The sequence below is a fragment of the Vulpes vulpes genome, chromosome 15, assembly GCF_048418805.1.
Source record: "Vulpes vulpes isolate BD-2025 chromosome 15, VulVul3, whole genome shotgun sequence".
Taxonomy (NCBI): Eukaryota; Metazoa; Chordata; class Mammalia; order Carnivora; family Canidae; genus Vulpes; species Vulpes vulpes.
In genome coordinates, this window is record NC_132794.1 from 40,518,358 (window position 1) to 40,543,590 (window position 25,233).

General features: G+C 40.2%; 1 protein-coding gene across 5 annotated transcripts in view; it reads left to right on the forward strand.

Annotated features, from left to right (window-relative positions):
• Window positions 1-3,118: 3,118 nt before the first annotated feature.
• SLC12A6 (solute carrier family 12 member 6) overlaps window positions 3,119-25,233 on the forward strand; it is a 90,152-nt gene continuing 68,037 nt past the window's right edge. The window contains exons 1-2 of one of the 5 annotated variants that reach the window (XM_072738184.1): window positions 21,229-21,517; window positions 22,964-23,082. Coding sequence is in view for 4 of the 5 variants with exons in the window: in XM_025998391.2 (XP_025854176.1) it covers window positions 4,022-4,292 (271 nt within the window). In the remaining variant the exon portion in view is untranslated. Of the gene's footprint in view, window positions 4,293-21,214; window positions 21,518-22,963; window positions 23,083-25,233 lie in introns of those variants that run through there. The other 4 variants (XM_072738183.1, XM_025998391.2, XM_025998393.2 and 1 more) reach the window with 4 other exon arrangements.

Consider the following 25,233-nt stretch of genomic DNA (forward strand, 5'->3'; position numbering starts at 1 on the left):
CAAAATTGGATGTTGCAGAAACTTATCATTTCTCTTTAAATATGAGAAAGTCTAGGAGAGCAACAGGGGCTGGCCCAGGCCAGCAGGGTTAGCTGTGGAGAGTGCAGGAGCCTTCGCTGCCACCTGGAGCTGGCCTGGCCCCTGTGTGGCCTCTAGTAAGGTGGTTCTGCTCTACTTCATGATCTCCTAAAGATGCATCCTGGCTTATCTCCACACTTGCACACTGAAGAATGCAATGTCTTGATAAACTTGCTTAAGGAATCTCACAAACACCGCAGCATTCTGAGATTTTTTTGGTCATTGTAATGACCTCAATTGGGAGGTAAGAAAATGCTTGAATGAGTACTTGGAAAAGAGGACCAAGAACAGGGAGCATGGTAATAATATGTGAAAAAGACTTTAATCTTGCAGAGGAATCTGAATAATAAATTACAGGCATACCTCATTTAAAAAAGAGAGAAAGTCCGAGATTTGAATGAGTAGCGGGCCTGGCTGAGGAAAACATTAATAGGAAGGAAGAATTCACAGGAAAGCTGTGAGCCTGAATTATTAATCACAGGCTTCAAAGAGAATTAAACTTTAAGGAGGTTTACATTTTATTTATTTTTTTAAAAGATTTTATTTATTTAATCATGATAGATCCACAGAGAGAGGGAGAGAGGAACAGGCACAGGCAGAGAGAGAAGCAGGCTCCATGCAGGGAGCCCGACACGGGACTGGATCCTGGATCTCCAGGATCTGGCCCTAGGCTGAAGGCGGCACTAAACCGCTGAGCCACCGGGATGCCCTTACATTTTATTTTTATTATTTTTTAAGATTTTGTTTATTTGACAGAGCACAAGCAGAAGGAGTAGCGGGCAGAGGTAGAGGGAGAAGCAGTCTCCCCAAGAAGCAGGGAGCCAGATGGAGGACTCAATCCAAGGACCCCAGGATCCTGACCTCAGCTGAAGGCAGATGCTTAACTGACTGAGCCACCTAGACACACAAGGAGGTTTACATTTTAAATGAAAATTTATTTCTTATGTTGTTACCTGGATCTTTTTTGGATTTTTGCTTTGTTTTTGTTTTCTAAACATTTCAGTCTTTACGTACTGTATATCTCAAAAAAGTTGTTCTTACATTTTGATTACTGGATCTTTTTAACCAGACTTTCTTTTTCTTAATTTTTAAAAGATTTTATTTATTTATTTATGACAGAGAGAGAGAGAGACAGGCAGGCAGAGGGAGAAGCAGGCTCTGTGCAGGGAGCCCGACGTGGGACTCGATCCCAGGTCTCCAGGATCACACCCCGGGCAGCAGGCGGCGCCAAACCACTGGGCCACCGGGGCTACCCTTAACCAGACTTAATTTTATGTGTCATTTGATAAAAGAAAATTTCCTGGGGGTGCCTGCCTTGGCTCAGGTAAAGATCCCAGGGTCCTGGAATTGAGTTCAGGTTCACTGCAGGGAGCCTGCTTCTCCGTCTGCCTGTGTCTTTGCATCTTTCTCTGTGTCTCTCATGAATGAGTGAATGAATGAATGAATGAATGAATGAATGAATGAATTAAATAAATAAATAAATAAATAAATAAATAAATAAATAAATAAAATCTTTAGAAAAGAAAAAAGAAAAAAAATTTTCCTGGCTCAGGTTTTCAATACAGTTCTGATTCATTGCTAAGGATGATGCTTAAACATTTACATTTGTAAGGTGTAAGGACCCAGGCAAACTCAGGGCACAGATAAGCTGTAGGAAATAAGTTTCAAACAAAGCACTGATGAATCAAAATTTGTGGAACACTTTTATTCATGTATTGAACATGCTAAGAAAAATATTCTGGTGGCAGTAGTAGGGAAAACACTGGCAACAGAGTAAAAAACGATTCTCATTGTTTTCTCCGGGCCTAAAATTACAGACATTTTCTTTAGTTGAACTTTCAATCTAACTAAAAAGTGAAAATAGCATTTTTTCCCCCAGCTTCATTGAGGTATAATTGACCAAATTGTGTGTATTTTAGGTGCACAACATGATGAGCTGATATATGCACCTACGGTAAAAAGACGTTTTAAGGACAAGAAAAAGGAATTTAGCACAAAATATATAAATTTGAGAATACGGTGCTTTAGAAACAGACGTCTTAAAAATTTCAATAGGGGTCATACCTAGACATTGTGATTTTTCAAGAAACCATGAACGGTATCTTTTTTTTTTTTTTTTTTTTTTTTTTATTTATGATAGAGAGAGAGAGAGGCAGAGACATAGGCAGAGGGAGAAGCAGGCTCCATGCACCGGGAGCCTGATGTGGGATTCGATCCTGGTTCTCCAGGATTGCGCCCTGGGCCAAAGGCAGGCACCAAACCTCTGCGCCACCCAGGGATCCCCATGAACGGTATCTTAAGCGCTTTTCTTGAAAAGATGGTGTTTGAGGTTCTGAGGGCGAGGGGCACCGTCGGCTCTCCCAACGCCTGCAGAGCGAGGTGGTGCAACGCAGCAGCAGTGCTCCAGAGGAAAAAGGTCTTCCCAGGGGCACGCAGCTCGGGCCCCAACACTCAGACTACAACTCCCATCGTCCCCCGGGCCTCGACGCCGGCTCCTCAGGCCCGCCGCGACCCCGGCCGCGCATGCGCGTAGGCTTTTCCGTCCGCTCGCCGACTGCGGAGGCTGGGCGGGGCTCCCGGGCGCTCGCGGGACGGTACCGCCCCCCGCCGCTCCCCCGGCTTCTCTTCGGACCGTTAACCTCGAATGAGGAACGAGTGGGGAGGGCAGGGAGGGGCTGCGGCGGCGCTACTGCAGCCCGCCGGGCCCGGGGCTGGGGGCGGCGAGGTCACGTAACGGCTGCTCCGGCGTCGGCCCGCGGAGGGGGCGGCCTCCCCGGCAGCCCGAGCCCTCCTGCGCACGCCGCGGCCGCGAAACAGTTACCGGCTGGTAAACAGCAGCTGCGCGCGCACCCGCCCCGGCTGGCGCCGGAGTCCCGCACCCGCGCCCCGCGCCCCGCGCCCCGCGCCCCGCGCCCCGCGCCCCGCGCCCCGCGCCCCGCGCCCCGCGCCCGCCTCTGCTCGGCCCGGGCCGGCCTGCCAGGCCAGCGCCTCGCTGGGACCCGAAGGAAGGACGGCGACGGCAGACCTCGCCGCGGGCCTGTGGGGGAGAGAGCGGAGCGGCGGCCGGCCCTGCCCCACGCCCGGGAGCCCCTGCGAGCCGGCCGTGCGCTCCACGGGTTAGCGACGACCCGCCTGGACGCGGAGCTGCAGCCCCGGGGGTCTCGATCCGCTCCGTAGCCGCCGCCTCCCGGCCCCCAGGGCCCGTCTGCCGCAGGAGCGGGCCGGCCGCTTAGGACGAGACCCCGCTGCGCCCCGCGTCCTTTGCGCGCCCTGTTTGTCGTCTTGGATCCAGGGTGCGGGCATCTTTCCCGTTATGCTTGCGCATCTCTCCCAGCAGACCCAGGAGGATCACTGGCCTCGACAACACCGGGTGGCCCTGCGCACAGCCCCCAGCCAGACCTGCGGGGCGTGCACCTGATGCACAACAGGTGGCCGGGTGTACACCGCTGTGCCATCTGATCTGTGCAGTGTCCGCCCCGTGAGGGTGGGCCTGCGCGCGCTGTGCTCAGCTAGAGCCGTGGGGCCTCTTCCAGGTAAAAGACTTGACCACCGCGGCGGAAACCGGGGGTCGAGGGAAGAAGGGCTCGGCCTGCTCCTGTGACACCATGGCCCTGAGCCTGCAGCCCTGGACCGGGGAGACAGCTACATGACTCTTCTCTCGGAAGGAACGAAGTTACACGACATTGGCAACGTTTTGTCCTTTTTTTTTCTCTTAAATATTTACTAGTAGTGCCCTTTCTAAGATAATCTGAATTCTGAGTCGAAGGATTCTTATTTGGGACTTTCTGTGTGGTGTAAATCAAGATTATTGAGGTGTTGTTTGTTTTTTGTTTTTTTTTTTAAGTTTTTCTATTTTTGCAACCAAAAGTAGCTCGCGTAGGAGGAAGGATTTTTGCAGGGGTTTTTCCTTTTTTTCTTTGTTCTTCTAAAGGAAAACGGAATAATGCATCCTCCAGAAACCACCACCAAGATGGCTTCAGTTCGGTTCATGGTGACACCAACGAAGATCGATGACATTCCAGGTTTGTCAGACACCAGCCCGGACCTCAGCTCCCGGTCCAGTTCCCGAGTAAGATTCAGCTCACGGGAAAGTGTGCCTGAAACCAGCCGCAGCGAGCCCATGAGTGAGATGTCTGGAGCCACCACTTCTCTAGCCACTGTTGCCCTGGACCCAGCCAGTGATCGGAATTCTAACCCCCAGGACGTTACGGAGGGTGAGTAGCAGGAGGAGGATGCGATACTTTCATTACCGCCCTGTTTACCTGGTTGATTGTCTCCTGGGAAATCACTTTTCCATTATGCAGTAATTATCAGGAACCCAGGTCCTTCCATTCGAGACGCCTAGGAACCTTCCTTTGGAGTGATGGTCAGCACAGTGACTGCCTGCAGCGATACTTTGCCATGCAGGAAGGAAAGTAGATTTGTATTTTGACTTCTGCATTTTTGCCTCCTTCAAGTTGAAAAGCGTGTTTCGGCTAAGGATGAATATCAAAGAATTTAATACGTTTTCAGCACAGAGGATCCTAAATTGTGAAATTTACTGGAGAGTTAGCTTTGGGGCCCTAATTATCACAGTCTGCTTTTAAGGCTAGTAACCGGCAGTAGTTATGGACCGTATCTTAGTTACTGGCTTTCCCACAAAGACTTCAGATATGGTATCACAAAATTCTTTTTAAAAATTTAAATTTTAGAGACAGTGGTTCAAGAAGCTAAGCTCACTCAGGGTGAGGCTGATGGGTCTGTTGTGCTACCCTGTGGAATGGAGAAATTCTAAAGAGGCTTTTAGGACCTGACTTTTGTTTAAGTTTTTGACTTTGAATTTTAGCTGGAGGGTATTGAGTCCCTGTGGTCAGTAAGTAGTAGTATACAAGCCACGTCTGACTCAGTTGACCACTACAGACCTTCAGCTGCCTAAACTAATTTATGTTAGGGTTTGGAAGCTTTTGCTGGATTTAGTAGGAAAAGGTGATAGAAGAACGAAATGAGATAAAATGGAAAGGTCAAAACATTTTTCAGACTGTGAGGTAGCGAAGTTTGAGAATTACTGTACTGCTTTATGTTTAGTTTTGTGCTAAATTCTGGCACATGTCAAGTGATGAAAATTTCTCTTAGGAATCTTAAAGGCTCTTAAAATGGTATTCTACCCAAATTTGAAAACCGTAGCTTCTGACTTGACATTTTCCGGGGTCAGGAAATATTGTTCCTCTTAATCTAAAGAGTGCAGGAAACCAGAATGATTTTAGTTCCTTATTTCTGTTTGTGTTTCTGAATGTCTGGAAACAAGGTAGATTTGGTAAAGTTTGTAGTCCTAGAATTCACTTATCCTTGACTAATTAATTTTATGGAGTTATGGACTTAACTATTTTCAACTTCTTGACAAACTTTATACCATATAGTATGGTATTAAAATTACAGTATGGAATAAAAATAACTTAGCATTTTCTCTTTCTCCAGATTAATTCTAAATTGTAGTTTTAGTTTATATCCATCATACTATATTTAGGTTGTAAAAATACCAGATAAAGACTATAACAGTATTAACTTCTTTATTGCCGTAATTGTCATTAGGCAATTTATAGCTAAACGTTGTCAGACTTGTGACTTACATGTTATGGAACTGTAATTTTATTCTGTTTAAAAAGTGAACTTACCGAGTAATGCATTAGCCTTGTAAAACAGGATCCTTATCCAGCCTGCCGTCCTTATCTTATTTACAAGCATTTTTTACAGTATAGAGAGTAGTATCGTTTTACATGATAGGGATAATGCTGGAGACATGTCTAGGTGAAACCTATGTTGCCTGGGTTGGTATAGAAGTTAAGTTAAAGCTTGGCTCTCTAACACATTCCTCAATGTTTAAATACTCTAGTACCAAAAGAAAAATCAACGGTCCAGCCATTAGATTGCAATTTTCACTATATTCTCAGGAAACTAGTTTCCTATTTTACTAATGACCTATCATTTTTCTTTCTACTAAAAAAAAATTCTTAAGACAACTATAATCTTACACATTTTGCCCACTTCCAGAAGGGCTGGTCAAAATACAATTATTTCATCTTTGGTTTCATAATATGTGGATGCCTTTGTTAGAATTTGATATAGATCTTCACAGGATGTGGTTGTCAAGAAAATCAAGGATATATTAATCTAATATTTGTCTCTGGGCTGAAATTAGTATTGGAAAACAACACCGCATTCTGCGGTTGATTCTAAAGCTCATAGTGCATTTCAGAATTGTGTTTCCTATTTTAATATTTAGAATTCACAATTTTTTGGCCTTTTATACATCATTCTGTGCTTGTGACAATGGTATGATTTTCTCTCCTTTCTCCACAATGCCCATGCCTCCCACATTTCTATCACATTTAAGCTTCCCACTTTAAATTTCTTTTCTTGTCATACACTTTTTACTCCCATCACGCTGCACAACTGAGGGTGGTGAAACAGGAAGTGTTAAATAATTATTTCTATCTGTTTTAATTTTTTCTACTGTTGGCCTTTTGAGTAGATCATTGTCTTTCTGCTACCAAAGTATTTCTAAATGTCCTTTCATTTTGTCAAGTTTCCCTTAGATTTTATGGGACTGTGCAGTTGGTAACTAAAAACAAGAATCTTAGACTGAACTTGCTTGTACATGAATAATGCCTTAAAGATACTACGAATTGTTGAGAATGGATACCTCTGGAGAGTTATGAAAATTGAGTGGAGAATGGGAACTTTTCTTTACCTAAACAATTCAGAAATGGGACGCCTGGGTGGCTCAGTGGTTGAGCATCTGCCTTTGGCTCTGGTCGTGATCCCAGGGTCCTGGGATTGAGTCCCACATTCAGCTCCCTGCATGGAGCCTGCTTCTCCCTCTGCCTATGTCTCTGCCTCTCTCTCTGTCTCTCTCAGGAATAAATAAGTAAAATCTTAAAAAAAAATTCAGAAGGGCACGTACAGTCTTTTATATTGAGGGTGTATGACTCTTATGAACCTCAGATGATCAAGGGTTGAATTCTGAAAGAGAAAAGAAAAGAATTCTGGTTAAACTTCATCTTATAAATGAAGAAACTAAGGCTCACAGAGATGGTTATTTGTAGATCATGGAGTGGGAAAGCCAAGACTGAAGCACAGGCCTCCTGACTTATATCCAGTGCTTTCCATTATCTCATTTTGCTTCTGCCATGATGAACATTTTTTACATTTGCCTCATAACCATCTGGTTATCTTAAATGATTGTTAAAATCATAATTCCCCAAAAAAGAGCAGGGAACATATTTTTATGTGTCTCACGCAGGCTCTAATACATTTTATCCTTTTACAATTTAATGCATGCTTCCTGAAGCTCTGATATATGTGAGGCCCTCCAGTAGGAATTATAGGAAATATGTAGATTAAATGGCTTCTGCCTTTGGAGAGCTTGTGGTCTAGTGGTGAAGATGAAAAGAACATTTTATCCATTCCTTCAACATTTACTGAACTTATTAGAGGTCCACGCCCTGTTCTAGGTATTAAGGATGCAGACCAAGAAAAATCATTCGATGACTGTTCTAAGGGAAGTTATGATCTACTAGAGAAAAGAAAGGAACGCTCATATATATTATAATGCTGCACAATAAACACAAGAATAAAAATACAGCACATTGTAGAATAATGTAATAGAAAAATACGGCAAAGGAAAATGAACTGAGGTAAAAATGGAGACACTTAAAGACTGGAGGACTTGGTGGGGTAAAGTGGTAGTGAAAGATGTAGAAGGATTAAAGATTGTGGTCGGACACTTAAATGTTGGAGTTAATGGCTTCGGAGTGGGGCAGTCCAGTGTTAACATGATCTAGTGTGCAGCCTTGGGAGTAGGTTTTTGAAGTGGAGTAAAAGTAAAAGCCATTTAATTCAAAGAGCTCTAAATATACCATCCTCGAGGATGGCTGTTTATCAGGTTTTTATTTGGAGGTGTTAGTTGGTAGAGGTGCAAAAATAACTTAGAGCTAAGCCCCTCTTTCAGAGAATCACCATCTCTCTAAAACTTTCTCTGATTCAATCCCACACCCAGATAAGATCGATCAGTTGTTTACATTCCTATATCCCTTATACAGACTATTACTATAGCACCTATTTCACTTAATTTTGTTGATTTTTTTTATATGTTATATTTCTCAGGCAGTAAGGTTCTCGTGGACAGGGATGCAAAGTTGATTTGTATCATCAACATCTACTATAGTGTTATGACAGATATAATTTGCACTCAATAAAATACATAATGAGTTGAAGATCTTTAGACTAAAAAAAGACATAGAAATATAAGCAAAGGGATCCCTGGGTGGCGCAGCGGTTTAGCGCCTGCCTTTGGCCCGGGGCACGCTCCTGGAGACCCGGGATCGAATCCCACATCGGGCTCCCGGTGCATGGAGCCTGCTTCTCCCTCTGCCTATGTCTCTGCCTCTCTCTCTCTCTGTGTGTGACTATCATAAATAAATAAATAATTAAAAAATATATATAAGCAAAAATTTAAAATATAAAGGCAAATGTACATACTTAAAGTAGCGATGCTTCATCTGGTTGCATATCAGAATGATCTAAAGATCTTTTTAGAAAATACTTCTGCAAAACAAAACAAAACTTCTGCCCCTTATCTGGGGATTCTGATTTAATTGCATCAGTAGTTTTAAAAAGCTTTTCAGCTGATTCTAACATAAAGCCAGCATTGACAACCACAGATCAAAAGGAAAGAGTGATAAATGCCGTACAAGTGGAAGGACCTTTCCCACCTGATTGGGGTTTCATTGAGTGGATAGGCACAGTAGGCTTTTCCTTAAATGTCAGTAGGTCTTAAATATTTATCTGGCCTTGGAGCCATTACATTACACATGTGTGTTTAGCCTTTTTTGGCTTATCTACCAATTCTGTGTGTTATTGGAGGTCTTATAAATGTCTCTATGCTAAGATTAAATCAGAAAAATGATTGGAAAGCAATCTAATTTTGTTTTCTGTTTGTTTTTTTTAAGAATATGTTTCAGAGTACCAAGTACTTTTCTATACTTTTCCAAGAAACTTCTAATTTTTCCCCAAAATCAAAATAAGTGAATTACACTGTTTTGCCAATCAAAGGTGACTATAACTCTTTTAAACACATCTTTCATATTATAATTGGCCCTTTAGCAGTGCAGGGGTTAGGGGGGCCAGCCCTCGTGCAATAGAATATTTTAATATAATTTTTGATTCCCCCAAACCTTAACTGCTAATAGCCTACTAAGCCTACTATTGACTGGAAGCCTTATCAATAATATAAAGTCAATATTGTATTCTTACAATAAAATAAGCTAGAGAAAAAAAAATGTTATTAAGAAAATCATGAAAGGGGCACCTGACCTGGGTGGCTCAGTCAGTTAAGCATCTGCCTTCAGCTCAGGTTAGGATCTCAGGGTCCTGGGATTGAGCCCTGCTGTGGCCTCCCTGCTCAGTGGGAAGTCGGCTTCTTCCTCTCCCTCTGCTTATGCTTACTTGCTTGCACATGCTCTCTTTCTCCTCCCTCTCTCACATAAATAAATAAAACATTTTTAAAATAAATCTTTTGGGCAGCCCAGGTGGCTCAGCGGTTTAGCACCGCCTTTAGCCCAGGGCCTGATCCTGGAGATCCGGATCGAGTCCCGCATCGGGCACCCTGCATGGAGCCTGCTTCTCCCTCTGCCTGTGTCTCTGCCTCTCTCTCTCTTTCTCTCTCTGTGTCTCTCATTAATAAATAAAAATCTTTAAAATAAATAAATCTAAAATAAATAAATAAATAAATAAATAAATAAATCTTTTAAAAAAATAAATATTACAATGTTTGCTTAGTTCTGAGGTGTACATTTGTCATATTTTATTCGTTTGTCATATTTTTAACATTTCTGATCAGGTGCATTTTTTGGAGAATTTTAACCTGTTAAATTGGTGGGAGTTAAAATTTCAGAATCAAGTCAACATTGTAGATATGTCTGAGACGTTATGCAAATAAAATAAATATGTCTGAGAAATCATTGGTGGCACTTAACAAAATTTCAGAATCAAGTCAATATTGTAAATATGTCTGAGATATTATGTGCAATCTGAAAAAAAGTTACCTTTGGCTGTCTACTGAAAAAATGTGAGGGCTGAAACTTTTTTTCTTCTTAAAATTGGCGTTTTTGTAGTTCAAAAGCCCAGAGATAGAAAACAAAGGTAGCAGTATTAGGAGATCACAGGTATGTTTAGGTCTGAATCCTAACTTTAGTTTGTTTTATCTTTTTAAAAATTTCTTGTTCTCTTAGAGCTGACTTTGTCTCCAGTTTCTCTGCTAAATTAGTCAGTGTCATCTTCTGCTTTGCATTTTTATTACTGAATTGCTAAGCCTTATTACTTTTCTAATGGTCTTGAGAAATCCATGCAAGATACTCAGTTGATAGCATTCTTTTACAGTCAGAACTATTTGGTCAATAATTTTTGGCAAAGTGACACCTGAATTTCCTAATTTTCTCCATTTTATCAGACAAATCTGTTGTTGTTTTTTTAAGATTTTATTTATTCATGAGACAGAGAGAGAGAGAGAGAGAGGCAGAGACACAGGCAGAGGGAGAAGCAGGCTCCTTGCTTCTCCATTTGGGACTTGATCCCAGGTCTCCAGGATCACTTTGGGCTGAAGGCGGTGCTAAACCACTGAGCTACTGGGGCTGCCCTCACAGCTAGTTTAAAAAAGAAAACACTGATGAGTTTAAAAACTCTTGTATATGGATGCCTGTGTGGCTCCGTGGTTGAGCGTCTGCCTTTGGCTCAGGGTATGATCCCGGGGTCCTGGGATCAAGTCCCACATCGGACTCCCTGAATGGAGCCTGCTTCTCCCTCTGCCTGTGTCTCTGCCTCTCTCTCTGTTGCTCATGAATAAATAAATAAAATCTTTAAAAAATAAAAAAACTCTTGTATAAACATGTACATTTTCACTTTGAGGAGCTATGAGAAGTTGAATCCAATTGAAATTTGTCATTATTTGAGAGTATTTGAATTTAACATTCAACCTTAAGTTTTTATTTTTTTAAAGATTTTATTTATTTCAGAGAGGAAGGGCACCAGGCATGATGAGTAGGAGAGGAGGGGCTGAGGGAGAGGGAGGAGCAGGAAGCCCAACATGGGGCTTGATCCCAGGATCCTAGGATCATGATCTGGGCTGAAGGCAGATGCTTAAGGCAGATGCTTAACCTACGGAGCCACTCAGGCATCCCCCCACAACCCTGAGATTAAGAGTTTTGTGCTCTGCCAGTTGAGCCAGTCAGGTGCCCCTATTTCAGTGTCTTTTAAATAAATGGTCTGCAAATACCCAGGGTAGTTTAGTAATGCTGAATTATATAGTTATTGATTTAGGCACGTCCATTCATCTTTCCTAAAGTTAATGAATATTCCTATTTTGACCCAAGTTTCAGTAGATCTGTTTTGTTTGGTTTTTTTTTTTTAGTAATCTCTACCTCCAATGTGGGGCTGGAACTCACAACTCCCAAATCAAGAATTGCATGTCATACCAACTGAGCCAGCCAGGCACCCCACAGTGCTTTTTTTTTAAGATTTTATTTATTTATTCATAGAAACAGAGAGAGAGGCAGAGGAGAAGCAGGCATCATACAGAGAGAGCCTGATGTGGGACTCGATCCAGGGTCTCCAGGATCACACCCTGGGCTGCAGGCGGCGCTAAACCGCTGCACCACCAGGGCTGCCCAGTGCCTGGCTTTTATTTTTTATTTTTTTATTTTATTTTTATTTTTTTTTTTTATTATTTATTTATGAGAGTCATACAGAGAGAGAGAGAGAGAGAGAGAGAGGCAGAGACATAGGTAGAGGGAGAAGCAGGCTCCATGCACCGGGAGCCCGACGTGGGATTCGATCCCGGGTCTCCAGGATCGCGCCCTGGGCCAAAGGCAGGCGCCAAACCGCTGCGCCACCCAGGGATCCCAGTGCCTGGCTTTTAAAATGAAGTTTTGTTACAAAGGAGGAAGGAAGCAATAACTTATTTATTTTTTTTTAATTTTTTAAAAATTTATTTATGATAGTCACAGAGAGAGAGAGAGAGAGAGAGAGAGAGAGAGGCAGAGACAGGCAGAGGGAGAAGCAGGCTCCATGCACCGGGAGCCCAACGTGGGATTTGATCCTGGGTCTCCAGGTTCACGCCCTGGGCCAAAGGCAGGCGCCAAACCACTGCGCCACCCAGGGATCCCACAATAACTTATTTAAAACAACAACAAAACACTTGTTTTCTGAGTTGTAATTAACAAAATTTTGTTTTGAATTGTGTTTTCATTTTCCTTTCTTTACATTTTTAGAAATATGAAGTTTTGACAATATATTGCGGTTTCATTTTCTACACAGTTTGTAGTGTTGACTAGAAGCCTATCTAGAAAGTATTTCATGGGGATCCCTGGGTGGCTCAGCGGTTTGGCGCCTGCCTTTGGCCCAGGGCGGGATCCTGGAGACCCGGGATCGAATCCCACGTTGGGCTGCTGATGCATGGAGCCTGCTTCTTCCTCCGCCTGTGTCTCTGCCTCTCTCTCTCTCTCTCTCTCTGTGACTATTATTAAAAAAAAAAAAAAAAAGTATTTCATAATAAAGAATGAAACGTCATACGTCAGAAAGGAAATTCTGAGTACTCGAGTTATTGTGAATAGTCCGTGTTCATGGTGCCGGCCCTGTGTTTTTGGTTGGTGATTCTCGGGTCCTACAGTGTCTACGCTGTAATGACATTAGAGTAATGAAAGAGAGAGCCCTATATAGGGAGATGTAATACTGTGGAAAAGTAAAGACTGAAAGCTGGGGACTTTGAGTACACAGAGGCTTTTGACAGTCAGCAGCCAAAATGGGTAACAGCTACCAAATTAGCTAGCCATCAACCATCCTGCTCCAGGCATCCTTTCCTTTACGGAAGACTCACAGCTTCAGGTCTCTGAAAAAATAACTAGGAAGGTAGTAGTATGTTGTACTCTCAAGGTTCTCTGTTTACACTCTATTGTATTCACAGTCCTGGTTTAATGCCTTTTATTACATAGTGAATTAGATAACCTGATTGTGAGCTCCTCAAGGGCAGGGACATGGCTTGTTCTCCATTGTATTCCTATTTCTTCGCACATAGTGGGCACTCCTCTCTGTATTGAATAATGCATGATTTCTTCAGCTTCTATAAAGTGTGAGATTTTCCTGATGTTTTGATTTAGAGAAGTCTTTGTTTTCCTTGCAGTACAATATTAACCCATCAGACAATAGGTCTTTTATGTATTACTGTCCTTCAGTTGTTAGCTCCCAAATATGTTATCATCATTGATGCCATTTTATAAGAATCCATTTTCAGAGGCAATTTTATGTAATTCTGAGCTTTAGGAGTTTTCAGTTCTTTTTACCCATGATAGTTGGTCTTCATCAAAGTAATTGATTAACTCATTAAATTCTCTCTATAATCATGCACATAATAAGGCATAATTTAGGATTTGTGATAAGTTTGAGATTTTAGTTTTTTACAAGATTGTATTTATTTGAGAGAGAGTGAAAGAACACAAGTAGGGGAAGTGGCAGAGGGAGAGGAAGCAGCAGACTCCCCACTTGGGGCTCCATGAGCTGTTTACTTAACATGTCATTGAGAAGATAAGTTCAGAAATTGAAATTTTTTTAAAACTTGTATAGCAGTTTGATAGAGCAATTTTATGTCAAATCTAGTAATAAAAATTAGAATTTGTGTTTTGTATATTTTCCATTTTCTAGTATTTCATTTTTACTATTATTTGATAAAATTTGTGGCCCACAATGAATTGTGAATATAAAGAAAAAATAGTCTTTTACCAGAGATAATTTGCAAAGCACTGTTCTTTTGAATGTTTGCCTAACCTTCTGAATGATACCACATGAGTTAGTATTTCCCTAACAGTGGCCCCTTGAAGCCTGAGTAACTGAATTGGGGTTGTAGAGTGGGTTAGCCCTTCAGGCAGGTCTGATATTTTCCTTAAGAATCCCTGCTCTAACACATGATCTCTTTATTCTCTTAATATTTGAAGATAAAGGGGTGTGCCTGAGTGGTTTGTTCAGTTAAATGTCTGCCTTTAGTTCAGGTCATGCTCCCAAGGTCCTGGGATCCAGCCCCAATCAGGCTCTCTGCCCCTGCTTCACCCTCTCCCACTGCCTGCCGCTTCCCTTGCTTTTGCACGCCCTCTGTCTCTCTCTTTTTCTCTCTCTGTCAAATAAATAAAAAAATTTTTTAAATTTTAAGTTAAACATTTTTAGTTCTGTACTTTTTTAGAAGTTCTGTAATTCAGATATTTTGAAGAAATTCTGTGATTCACATCTTTTTCTTGTCAAATAACACTCAAGATGAATTATTACAGATTTATTGTTAGACTTATAGAATTAAGAGTATGGGGTTTATAACTGATGATAAAACATAATTAAACCTTTGTTGCTCAAACTTTATCATAAATATACCTTGATCAAGAAAATGAAAGCATAATATTTTCTACTTCTATTTAGTTGCTGGCTGGTGGTTACAGTGATTCAGTGAGAATGTCTATCCTAAATATTTGAAGTAATAAGTTACTACATTAGAAGCAACACTTGAGGAAAAAACAGAAAAAGCAACTGCTTGGATGTAGATTACACTCTTTTCTGTTATTTATAAAAATACCATTTGTAGTGAACCAAATACTATAATCACAAAACTATTAATTGGTCAGAATTTTAAAAGTTCTCTTAAGTGTGGCTGGATCATAATAGTAGATAAAGTACTCTGAATAGTATCTTCAAACTCAAGAGTTTAGGAGAGAGTCCAAAGGTTTGAATCTGTTTCCAAATCAGAATCCATTGTTCTTTGCACACCACTCCCACTAAATGTGTGTGTGTGTGTGTGAGAGAGAGAGTATGAGAGACAGAATTCTATGAAAAGGTGTAGATAGATGAGTTAAGTCTACATTGTGTGTGTTGGAAGCTAGTCTGTTCTATTTTATACTTTTCCCTAGTCTGTTCTGTTTTATACTTTTCCAACTTTAATAGCATGCTGGTACTTTTGATCAAGCTCTAGTTGCATTTTTAATTTTTTTTAAAGAATAGTATTTAATGTTACTAAAACCTTAGCATCATATCTACAGGATGCTCTCAGGAATGAACAGAATAGCATTTGGTAAAACTCATGTGTTCAAAATGTATGTGAGACAGGGATTTGCTTACTGCTCACTTACTATGGCAGTCTTCTTGCATCCTGGATCCATTTTTAACGTGAATTAGTAGATTCTTAACAATCACTTCAGCAGGACAGAGTGTGGTTCTAGATTGTGTATGGCTTTTGTACAATACAGTTCTCAGGTTCTGAGAACGAAGAGGAAATACATATATGGCTTGCTCTAAAACTGAGTTTTAGAACAAATGTACTATAACCATATAGTATAGTACAACCTGAAAGAGAATCCTGTGTTGAAAATAATTTCCCACTGACTTTCCCTGTTTAAGTCTTTTTACTACATCAAATTTGTCTTTGTTTTTTTAATGAATGGGTTGAATAAGACACAATGCTAGTTGTCATTAGCTATGATTAAATAGAAGCAATTGGTTAGTGTAGCATGGCAAAACATACCTTCAAAATATTACCCATAGCTGATCCATTCTTTTATGGAACGGGCAGGCATGCCTTTATAAAAAACAGAATGTAGTCACAAATAAAGTTTTACTGAAACTGAATATTTGGCCTAATGTACAAAGCACTATGGGAGTAATTATCAATGCCTTTTTTGCCCTAGCCTACTCTATGTCTTACTACTTAAAAATACTCTAGTTTTTTTAATGTGAAACTAAATATTTCAAATTTGTATGATGACTCTCATTTCAAACAGCATTCTACACTATAAAGTAGAAGTACAGAACTAGCATTTATGTAACTGCCTAAATTTTATGTGAAATGGAATTTGACCCATAAGTGATTTGTTTTATACTCAGATCTGAAGATCTTTATAAAGATTTCAGTGAACTTCGGTTCATTGTATTTTTTCCAACATTTTATTATGAAAATTCTCACGTATACAGAAAAATTGAAAGAACACCCATATCTTTATCTTCCCAGTGCTACAATTAGCGTTTTGCTGTATTTGTTTTTGCCACATATTTATTCCTTCCATTGGACCCATCTATTTTTGAAGCATTTCAAAGCAAGTTGCAGGCATCATTTATACTTCAATTTAAATGCTTTCTTCTATATGCATATGATTAGTATGCAATATGTAACTTAAAATGTTTTTGAGACTCATCCATGTTGTTGAATATATCAGTAGTTTGTTCCTGGTTAATGTTGAGTAATAGTCTATTATATGAATATACTGCAGGTTCTTTATCTTATTGATGGATAACAGGTCTGTTTCCTATTTGGGCTGTTATGAATTGAACTACTATAAACATACTTGTTCAAAATTTATGTTAAAAACCTGCCAGACCAGGGCACCTGGATGGCTGTTTGTTAAGCATCTAACTCTTGTTTTGGCTTGAGTGATGATCTTGGGGTCCTGGGATCCAGCCCCATCTTGGGTTGTACACTCGGTATGGAGTCAGTTTGGAATTCTCTCTCCTTCTCCCTCTGCCTCTCCCCCCTGCACATGTGCACACTTGCTCACTCTCTTTCAAATAAATAAATCTTTAAAAACAAACAAAAGCTGCCAGACCTTTTTCCAAAGTGGTTGTATTATTTTATATTCCCACCTACATTTACTATTCATCCTTGCTAACGGCTTTTTTTTTTTTTTTTAAGACTTTATTTATTTATTTGAGAGAGACCACAAACAGAGGAGTGGGGCAGAGGAAGGAGCAGGGAGTCTGATGAGGGACTCAGTCCCAGGACTTTGGGATCATGACCGGAGCCAAAGGGCAGACACTTAACCGACTAAGCCACCCAGGGGCCCTTCCTAACAGTTTTAATAGTGATTTAAATTTGTATTTCCCTGAAAGCCAATGATGTTGAGCACTTTTTCAAGTGCTTTTAGCCATTTATATAAATTCCTTTGTGAATTGCCTATTTAAATCTTTTTTCTATTTTGTATAGTTTTTGTCTTTTTATTATTGAGTTGTAGAGGATTTTTATATATGCAAGATACAAGTCCTTTGTTGAGTGTCTTTTTTAGGAGTATTTTCTCCCAGTCTCTGACTTGTGTATTCATTTTCTTTATTATTTTTTTTAAGATTTTATTTATTCATTCATGAGAGAGAGAGAGATCGGCAGAGACACAGGCAGAGGGAGAAGCAGGCTCCATGCTGGGAGCCCGATGCGGGACTCAATCCCGGGACTCCAGGATTGCGCCCTGGGCCAAAGGCAGGCGCTAAACCACTGAGCCACCGAGGAATCCCTTCTCCAACATTTTATTATGAAAAATTTCAAACATCGGGAAAGTTGAAAGACTTCTATAGTGAACACCTCCAGTCAGAGTGTATCATTAACATTTCCTAACATGTATCTATCTATCCATCTTATTATTTGCATTTCAAGGTAAATTGAAGATATCATTTCACCTCCCCCCAGATACTTCAAAATACATATTATTAATTATAATTGAGGGTTTGCAGCTTTTTTTAAAATAAAGTTTTCATATAATGAATTACACTAATTTTAAGTGAACATCAACTACATTTTGATGAATGCATACACCCATGGAATTTTAAACTCTCCAACAAGATGCAGAACATTACTGTCATTCTGGGAAGTTTTCTCATGCTCCCATCCCCCGAGAGGCAGCCGTTGTCCTGTTTTTTTGTACCATAGATTAATTTTGCCTGTTCTAAAACCTCAATATAGTGGATTCACATACTGTGTACTCTCTTAAGGCTTCTTTCACTTAGCATAATCTTTTTGAAATTCACCCATATAGTTGCATGTATCACTGAGTCATTCCTTTTTATAGCTGAATAGTAATCTTTTGTGTGAATATATCATAGTTTGTTTATCCATTCTCCTATGGATATACGTCTGAGTTTCCAGTTTTGGGTTATTGTTCATAAACTGCTATGAATAATCTTAAACAAGTCTTTTGGTGGGAATATGTTTTCATTTTGGGGGGATAAATACCTGGGAGTACAATTGCTGGGTTATAGGGGAGAATACTAGATAGACCGTTTTCCAAAGTGGGTGAATCACTTTACACCTAGTAACAATGTATAAAAGTACACTTTGCTTCACCTTCTCACCAGATTTGGTGTTCTCAGTCTTACTAATTTTAGCCATCATGGTGATATGCAGTGGTACCTTATGGTGGTAGTTGTTTTTTTTTTAAGTAATCTCTACACCAAATGTGGGGCTCCAACTTATAGCCCGAACATCAAGAATTGCATGCTCTAGGGATCCCTGGGTGGCGCAGCGGTTTGGCGCCTGCCTTTGGCCCAGGGCGCGATCCTGGAGACCCGGGATCGAATCCCACGTCGGGCTCCCGGTGCATGGAGCCTGCTTCTCCCTCTGCCTGTGTCTCTGCCTCTCTCTCTCTCTCACTGTGTGCCTATCATAAATAAATAAAAAAAATTAAAAAAAAAAAAAAAAAAAAAAAAAAAAAAAAAAAAAAAGAATTGCATGCTCTACCAACTGAGCCAGGCAGGTGCCCCCATTATGGTAGTTTATTGTACTTAAATAGCTATTTGTAATTTTTTAAAAAAAGATTTATTTATTTTAGAAAGAGCATGCATGCAAAAAGTTTTTAAAAAATATTTATTTTCTAGAGAGGAAGAGCATGCACATATAGAGAGAGGGAAGAGGGGAAGTTGAGGGAGAAGGGGAGAGAGAGTAACCCAAGCAGAGTCCACACTGACTATGGCGTCCAAAGAGGGACTTGATCTCATCAGTCCTGAGCTGAAGCCAAGAGTTGGACGCTTAACGGACTATACCACCTAGGTGCCCAAAATACTGTTTCTTACATCCTACCTTCTCTATCTAATCACTCCCCACACATCATTCACCTCAGCTTTACCAGTCCTCCCCCAGACTTTTCCTGTATTACTTTAACTTTGCCTTCTATTTTTTATGCCCTTGCACTTTTATCTATAATCCATTGTAGAACTATTTTAAAATTGCTGAGACTGTGGTATCAAAGCATCAAGTTGGTAAAGAAATACTTCTATCATAGGTTAACAGGAATATGTTACCTTCCTGCTTGTTTAGTTTGAGGATATTTTTTAGAAGGGAGAAGTGACAGGATAATATTTGTACATAGGCTTATATGCACAAGCTGTACCCAGATTTATAGCATAAGTCATCGTTCATATCCATCAACTGTAGATGATTAGCCAGAGTTCAACTCTTTTCATTAATTATGAAAGGCCAAGATCCTATTGGAAATATCCATTGGCACTAAAATATTAAAGAATTTGGAACCCAGAATATGATACTGAAATCTTTGATAATTTGGTAGTTAAGTTCCTTTGAATAAATTAGTAGAGGAGCTACCTCAGTTCTAAGTGTGGAAAAATCACTAAGGGCACTACTACACCTTTCAAAGATAAAATAATTACAAAGATAAATATAGTGGCAAAGACGTCTTATGTGATCAACTTTTCTCTTTCCTATAGCTTAGTAATTTGCAAGCTTGGCTGCTTGTTAGAATCATCTGGGACGTAGAGGAGCTTTTAAAAGTCTTACTGCCCAAGCTCTACTCCAGATCTATTAAATCAGAATGTCTGGGACAGGACCTAGATAGACATCAGAGGTTTTAAAATCTCCCCACAGGGATCCCTGGGTGGCGCAGCGGTTTGGCGCCTGCCTTTGGCCCAGGGCGCGATCCTGGAGACCCGGGATCGAATCCCACATCGGGCTCCCAGTGCATGGAGCCTGCTTCTCCCTCTGCCCGTGTCTCTGCCTCTCTCTGTGACTATCATAAATAAATAAAAATTAAAAAAAAAAAAAAGGCTCACAAAGTTAAAAAAAAAAAAAAAGATTAAAAAAAAAATCTCCCCACATGGGACACCTGGGTGGCTCAGCAGTTGAGCATCTGTCTTCAGCTCAGGGTGTGATCCTGGGATCAGGGATGAGTCCTGCATCAGGCTCCTTGTGGGAAGCCTGCTTCTCCCTGTGCTTATCTCTGCCCCCCTCCCCTCTGTGTCTCTCATGAATAAATAAATAAAATCTTAAAAAAAAAAAAAACTCTCCACATGATTCCAGCATGTAGCCAAGATCACAAATCAGTGCTAAACAGGAACCCATGAAATAAACTTTAGAAGAGTGTATATGAGTTGTCTTTTTTTGAAACTTCTATGCTACCTACTAACAAGAGTATTACAGGATTTTGGTTCAGCTTCACTGTTTATAAACTGTGGCTTTGGGCAAGTTCCTTAGCCTAATATTTCTGTGCTGATTAAATGAGATCATAATGAAAAGTTCCTAAAGATGCCTGGGTGACTCGGTTGGTTGGGCATCTGCCTTCAGCTCAAGTCATGATCCCACTGTCCTGGCATCAAGCCCCACGTTAGGCTCCCTGCTTAGTGGGGAGTCTGCTTCTCCCTCTATCCCTCCCCACTGCTTGTGCTTTTTCTAAGTAAATAAATAAAATCTTTTTTTTTTTAAAAAGGGAAAGTTTCTAGTGCAGAGTACAAAGTAGGTCTAAAACAACTATTAAGGGGCAGCCCGGGTGGCCCAGCGGTTTAGCACCGCCTTCAGCCCAGCGCCTGATCGTGGAGACCCAGGATCAAGTCCCACGTCAGGCTCCTTGCATGGAGCCTGCTTCTCCCTCTGCCTCTCTCTCTCTCTGTGTCTGTCATGAATAAAAATTTTAAAAAATGAACAATAAGAAATTACTATTTTTCATATGCTTTAAAATAAAGCAACAACAGAAGCCTACAAATAGTTTCATTTTCTAAACTGATGTAGTGTGCCAGTTTTTCTTTAAAAGGAATGTTTATACAATGAACTTGTTCCCTAATCTTTCTGGTGTGAAATATGAGGGCAGAGGTTGATATGATGATGTGCACATAGGGGTGGAAATAACTGAAGCAAATGTGGGTGAGCACACAATGGGCGGCAGTTCATGAATTGTGCCCACTCTCAGTTTTGGCAGCTCTGGGAAAGCTGCCCACACAGTTCTTGGGATCCTTGAGCTCAACTACCGTGAGCAGGGGTGGAGTACTTAATCCTCGAGTGAGTGATAAACACCGAGCAAGGCGTGTCTTCCCTGGCTCCCCTCCCTTGGGGCTGCAGGTCACGTGAGCCGAAAGTACTTCCCTGTTCCAGCCTCAGTCTCCCGTAGGCAGTGATTTGAGTCTGAAAGGGGCACTGAGGAGGAGGCAGGCAAGGGAAGATAGGCTGGAGGAGAGTGTAAATCCGGCGGGAGCACAGGAGTCCTAACTGTAGCTATGCCACACTTCACCGTGACTAAGGTAGAGGACCCAGAAGAGGGGGCAGCAGCGTCGCTCTCCAAAGAGGGGGAGCCCGTCTTAGCAGAAAGAAGAGCCCTGATTCAGCATTTGGATGAACCAGGTGAGTCCTCAGCTTGGGAGCTTTCGGAACTTACAGGGTCTTTCCAGAAAGAAATGGTAACTAAAATATAAAACGTAACCCCTGAAGGATGGAGAGAAAGTATTGTGGTTGAAGTCCTATTCAGTCAACTGTATCACTCCCTTGTATATCTGATAACTTCTCTCTTTTCACATTCTGGTTTGTTTTCCCCACAATGAGTTCTGTGTTCATTATCTACAGGTGAAATTCAATCAGTGGCAATGTGTGAAAAGAGTTTTCAAGCAAAAAAGAAAGGCACAGTAAAAGTCAATTTACGTGGAATTTAAATTGCACCCTTTGCTCAGACAGTTTAAATTATATCTGGGAAAGTACATAAAAGGGAAGAGTATGGTTCAGTAGTTTTGTACAGTGGACTCTGCACTTGTGACTTCTCAGGTTATTCAGTATTTTGCCTCAGTTTACCAGTTAATCATTAATTCAGTAGCAAATGGTTTAAGAATTCTTTAATGAAAGAAGTACAGTAGATCGTTATGGTGACTAGCACAGCATTGGGTTAAGTTTGAATGAGATTATCTCTATTTTCTCTAAATGATAACAGTTACACTTGCTGGGGGAATTGTGGTTTTGAATTTTGAAATGTAATTAAAGTGTTAGTTAATATTGCATTAAATGTAGGTGTGGTTTGAAGCCCTTTATTTTTTAAGTCTCTAAATTTCATGAATTATCCAAGAATTTCTCTAGTATGTGAATAAAGGCTAAGAGAATGTCTCAAAATTCCCTTTAACTCCATGAGTCTAACTTCTTTTTATGGCAAGTAACACATCATAATTCCTTTCTGTAAAACTGTCTACTGTCTCTTGTCTTACAAGTCATCTTTGTGAATTTTTAAGAATCTCTTACCTTACAGACAAGGACTAAAAAAATTTCCTTTTGCTTATTTTTTTCCTTCTAGTGAGAGAATTTACCAGGGGAAAATGGGATTTTATGGAAAAATCTGTCTGCCAGATTATTTTTGTTTTGCTGAATAGTCGAGTGATAAATTGAAATGTTTAGTCTACTTTGAACTTGAACCTGGTTCTCCACAACTTTCACTCAAAGAAGTTAAGGTTTTCTTTTCCTGATTGTGTGTTTGAAGTTCAAACTTTCTTAGCTGCTTGTTTGCTGCCCATATTTATATTTTACTCCTTTTAGGTTTTTAGCTTTGCTATTGTCTTAATTTCACAAAATGCAAACAAGTGAAATTATCTGTACCTCATTCCACTTTTCATTGGTTTTTATTTCCTTCACTCCTTTTATTATTTCATCTTTACTCGTCCCATCATGTCTGGTGAAATCTGCTTTACTCAGATTACAACACTATTGAAGTCATCTAACCTATTAGCAACTACCTAGAAAAGCTGTAAAAAATTTTTGATAGCCAACTTTGTAATAAGTGACATGCTAGGCTTAATTTATGTTCTTCCATAGTTATTGCTTTGGGCAAAGAAGAAGTGACAGATACAATCTAACTTGAACTTAATAAGGCGTTTTATTTTGGCGTTTTCCATGACAGCCGGAAAGCATCCACTTGAATGAACTGTTGTTTGGTAAGTGAACAACTGATGGGAATATATTACCTAAATTGTATTTTGTTACTATAGGATTAAATTAGAGGAGAAGGAGGGAACCATATGGAGAAAACTTTTAATTAAGTTTTCTGGGTTTTGGGGGGTTTTTTTTGGTTTTGATTTTAGGATTATAACATTTTTGAGGATGTTAGAGGCACTTCTAACGTTAGCTATTTTTCTAACCAGTTGCTTTTTTTCATGTTTTTCTGTCTGTATTTGTAAAGAGAGAAAAATGTGTACTGTATAAATAGAACATATTTAGAAAGTAAATCATTCTTTAAAGTATGTTTTTTAAAACAGATGTATTTGAACTAGACAGGTAATTTGAGATAAAATAGAAATATGAATATAGACATAATAGCTAATTTTTAAGAAGTACATTAATCCCTGCTATGTTAGTTACTGGAACCCTGCTTAATTAGTTTTGAAGGGAAAAGCAGAAACTCAGACTTCTAACATCTTTTTGACTATTTTCCTCCTTCCCTGTCTAGTTTAGGTGCCCCATCCTGTTTTCCCAGCAGCCTGTCCATAGAAATTGTATGAAACACATCTGTATTGCAATCACCTGTTACAGTTGTCTCTCTTCCCCCAGCAGACAAACTAGATATCCTAGCGGATAGAGACATTGTCAGATCATTTGTGTATCTACAAATTCAGTCGAATTACACCTAAGAGGCTATTCAGTGAATAGACATTTTCTCTGCCTTTTAAATTCTTTAACTAGACACATGTTCAGTGCAAGTATCATGCCAGGTGTTGTACTTTTATCTTAAGGCTATAAAGGCATAGAAAGTATAAGTTCCCCCCCAAAGACAGCAGAATGGCTTTGGAGCCAGGGACCTGGCTTTGAATCCCAGTAATTAATTATTTATTACTAAATAAAAGTAGTGATAATTTGTATTAATTACTTGAGTGACTTTGGGCAAGTGACTTCTCTAGCCTACTTTACTCTTTGATAAAAGGAATAGCAGTACCTACTTTACATGGTGGTTGTGAACTACATGGGAAAATGAATATAAAGCACTTAACACGTGTGACATAGTGTTCAAAAATAAGACCTACCTTTTACTTACTGTGATTAGTGGTTTAATAAGAACAAAAACAGCTTTGGGTAACAGGTGATGGAAAGAATAATAATATTGCCTAGAAGAGACCCTAGACAGGTATTTCGGAGGATAGGGCGTAACTGGTTCTTGAAGGGATGTCTAGAGAAGATGACAAGTAAAAGCACAATAGAAGGTAGGAGAGGAAGGTACAGGGCATGTGGGAAACAAAAGTTTAAGATTGTTAGCACAGGGGCAGCCCAGGTGGCTTAGCGGTTTAGTGCCACCTTCGGTCCAGGGCGTGATCCTGGGGACCCAGGATCAAGTCCCACGTTGGACTCCCTGCATGAAGCCTGTTTCTCCCTCTGCCTGTGTGTCTCTGCCCACCCCCACCCCCCGTGTGTCTCTCATGAGTAAATAAATAAAATCTTCAAAAAAAAAACATTGTTAGCATATTGAACACGTGGTAAAGAGAGCTAAGAGATGAGGCTACTTAATGAAGGATTATCAATTTCATCTCACTCTGTGGGAATAGTGGGTATTAAGACCGTAAGTACTTGCCTAGAATTACATGGTGAGTAGTAGCAGAGCCAGTGTTAAAACATCACACCAGGATGCCAAGTCCTAGTTTTTTAAGAGTAAGTTACATTATATCTTAATGTGCCATGTGTCCAGAGGATTTATAGGAGTAGGTCTCACATCTGTGATGACTTTTATAGGACAGTGCAACTGTTTATTGCATTTACTTAATCAGGTATAAATATTTCATTCATTTAAATATTTATTGAGTTTGTTAAAGTATTTCTCTGAAATGATTATTCCACATCTTCTCCCTTATTCATCAGATCTTACACTGTCTGTGGGTTAGGCAGATTTCAGCTGCTGGATTTACCTTCACTTGATACAGGTAGCAGACTGGAGGATTTCCCCTTCCTTTGAAATAGGATTCTAAGGAAATTTTCAGAAACAGACCTGTAACAGGAAAGAAAGATACCTGTATTGGTATTGAACAGTATCTCTAGACATTAACTGTCAAGTGATCCAAACGGAGTGAGAACATCCTACGTGAGAGAGATTCTGTGTTAGT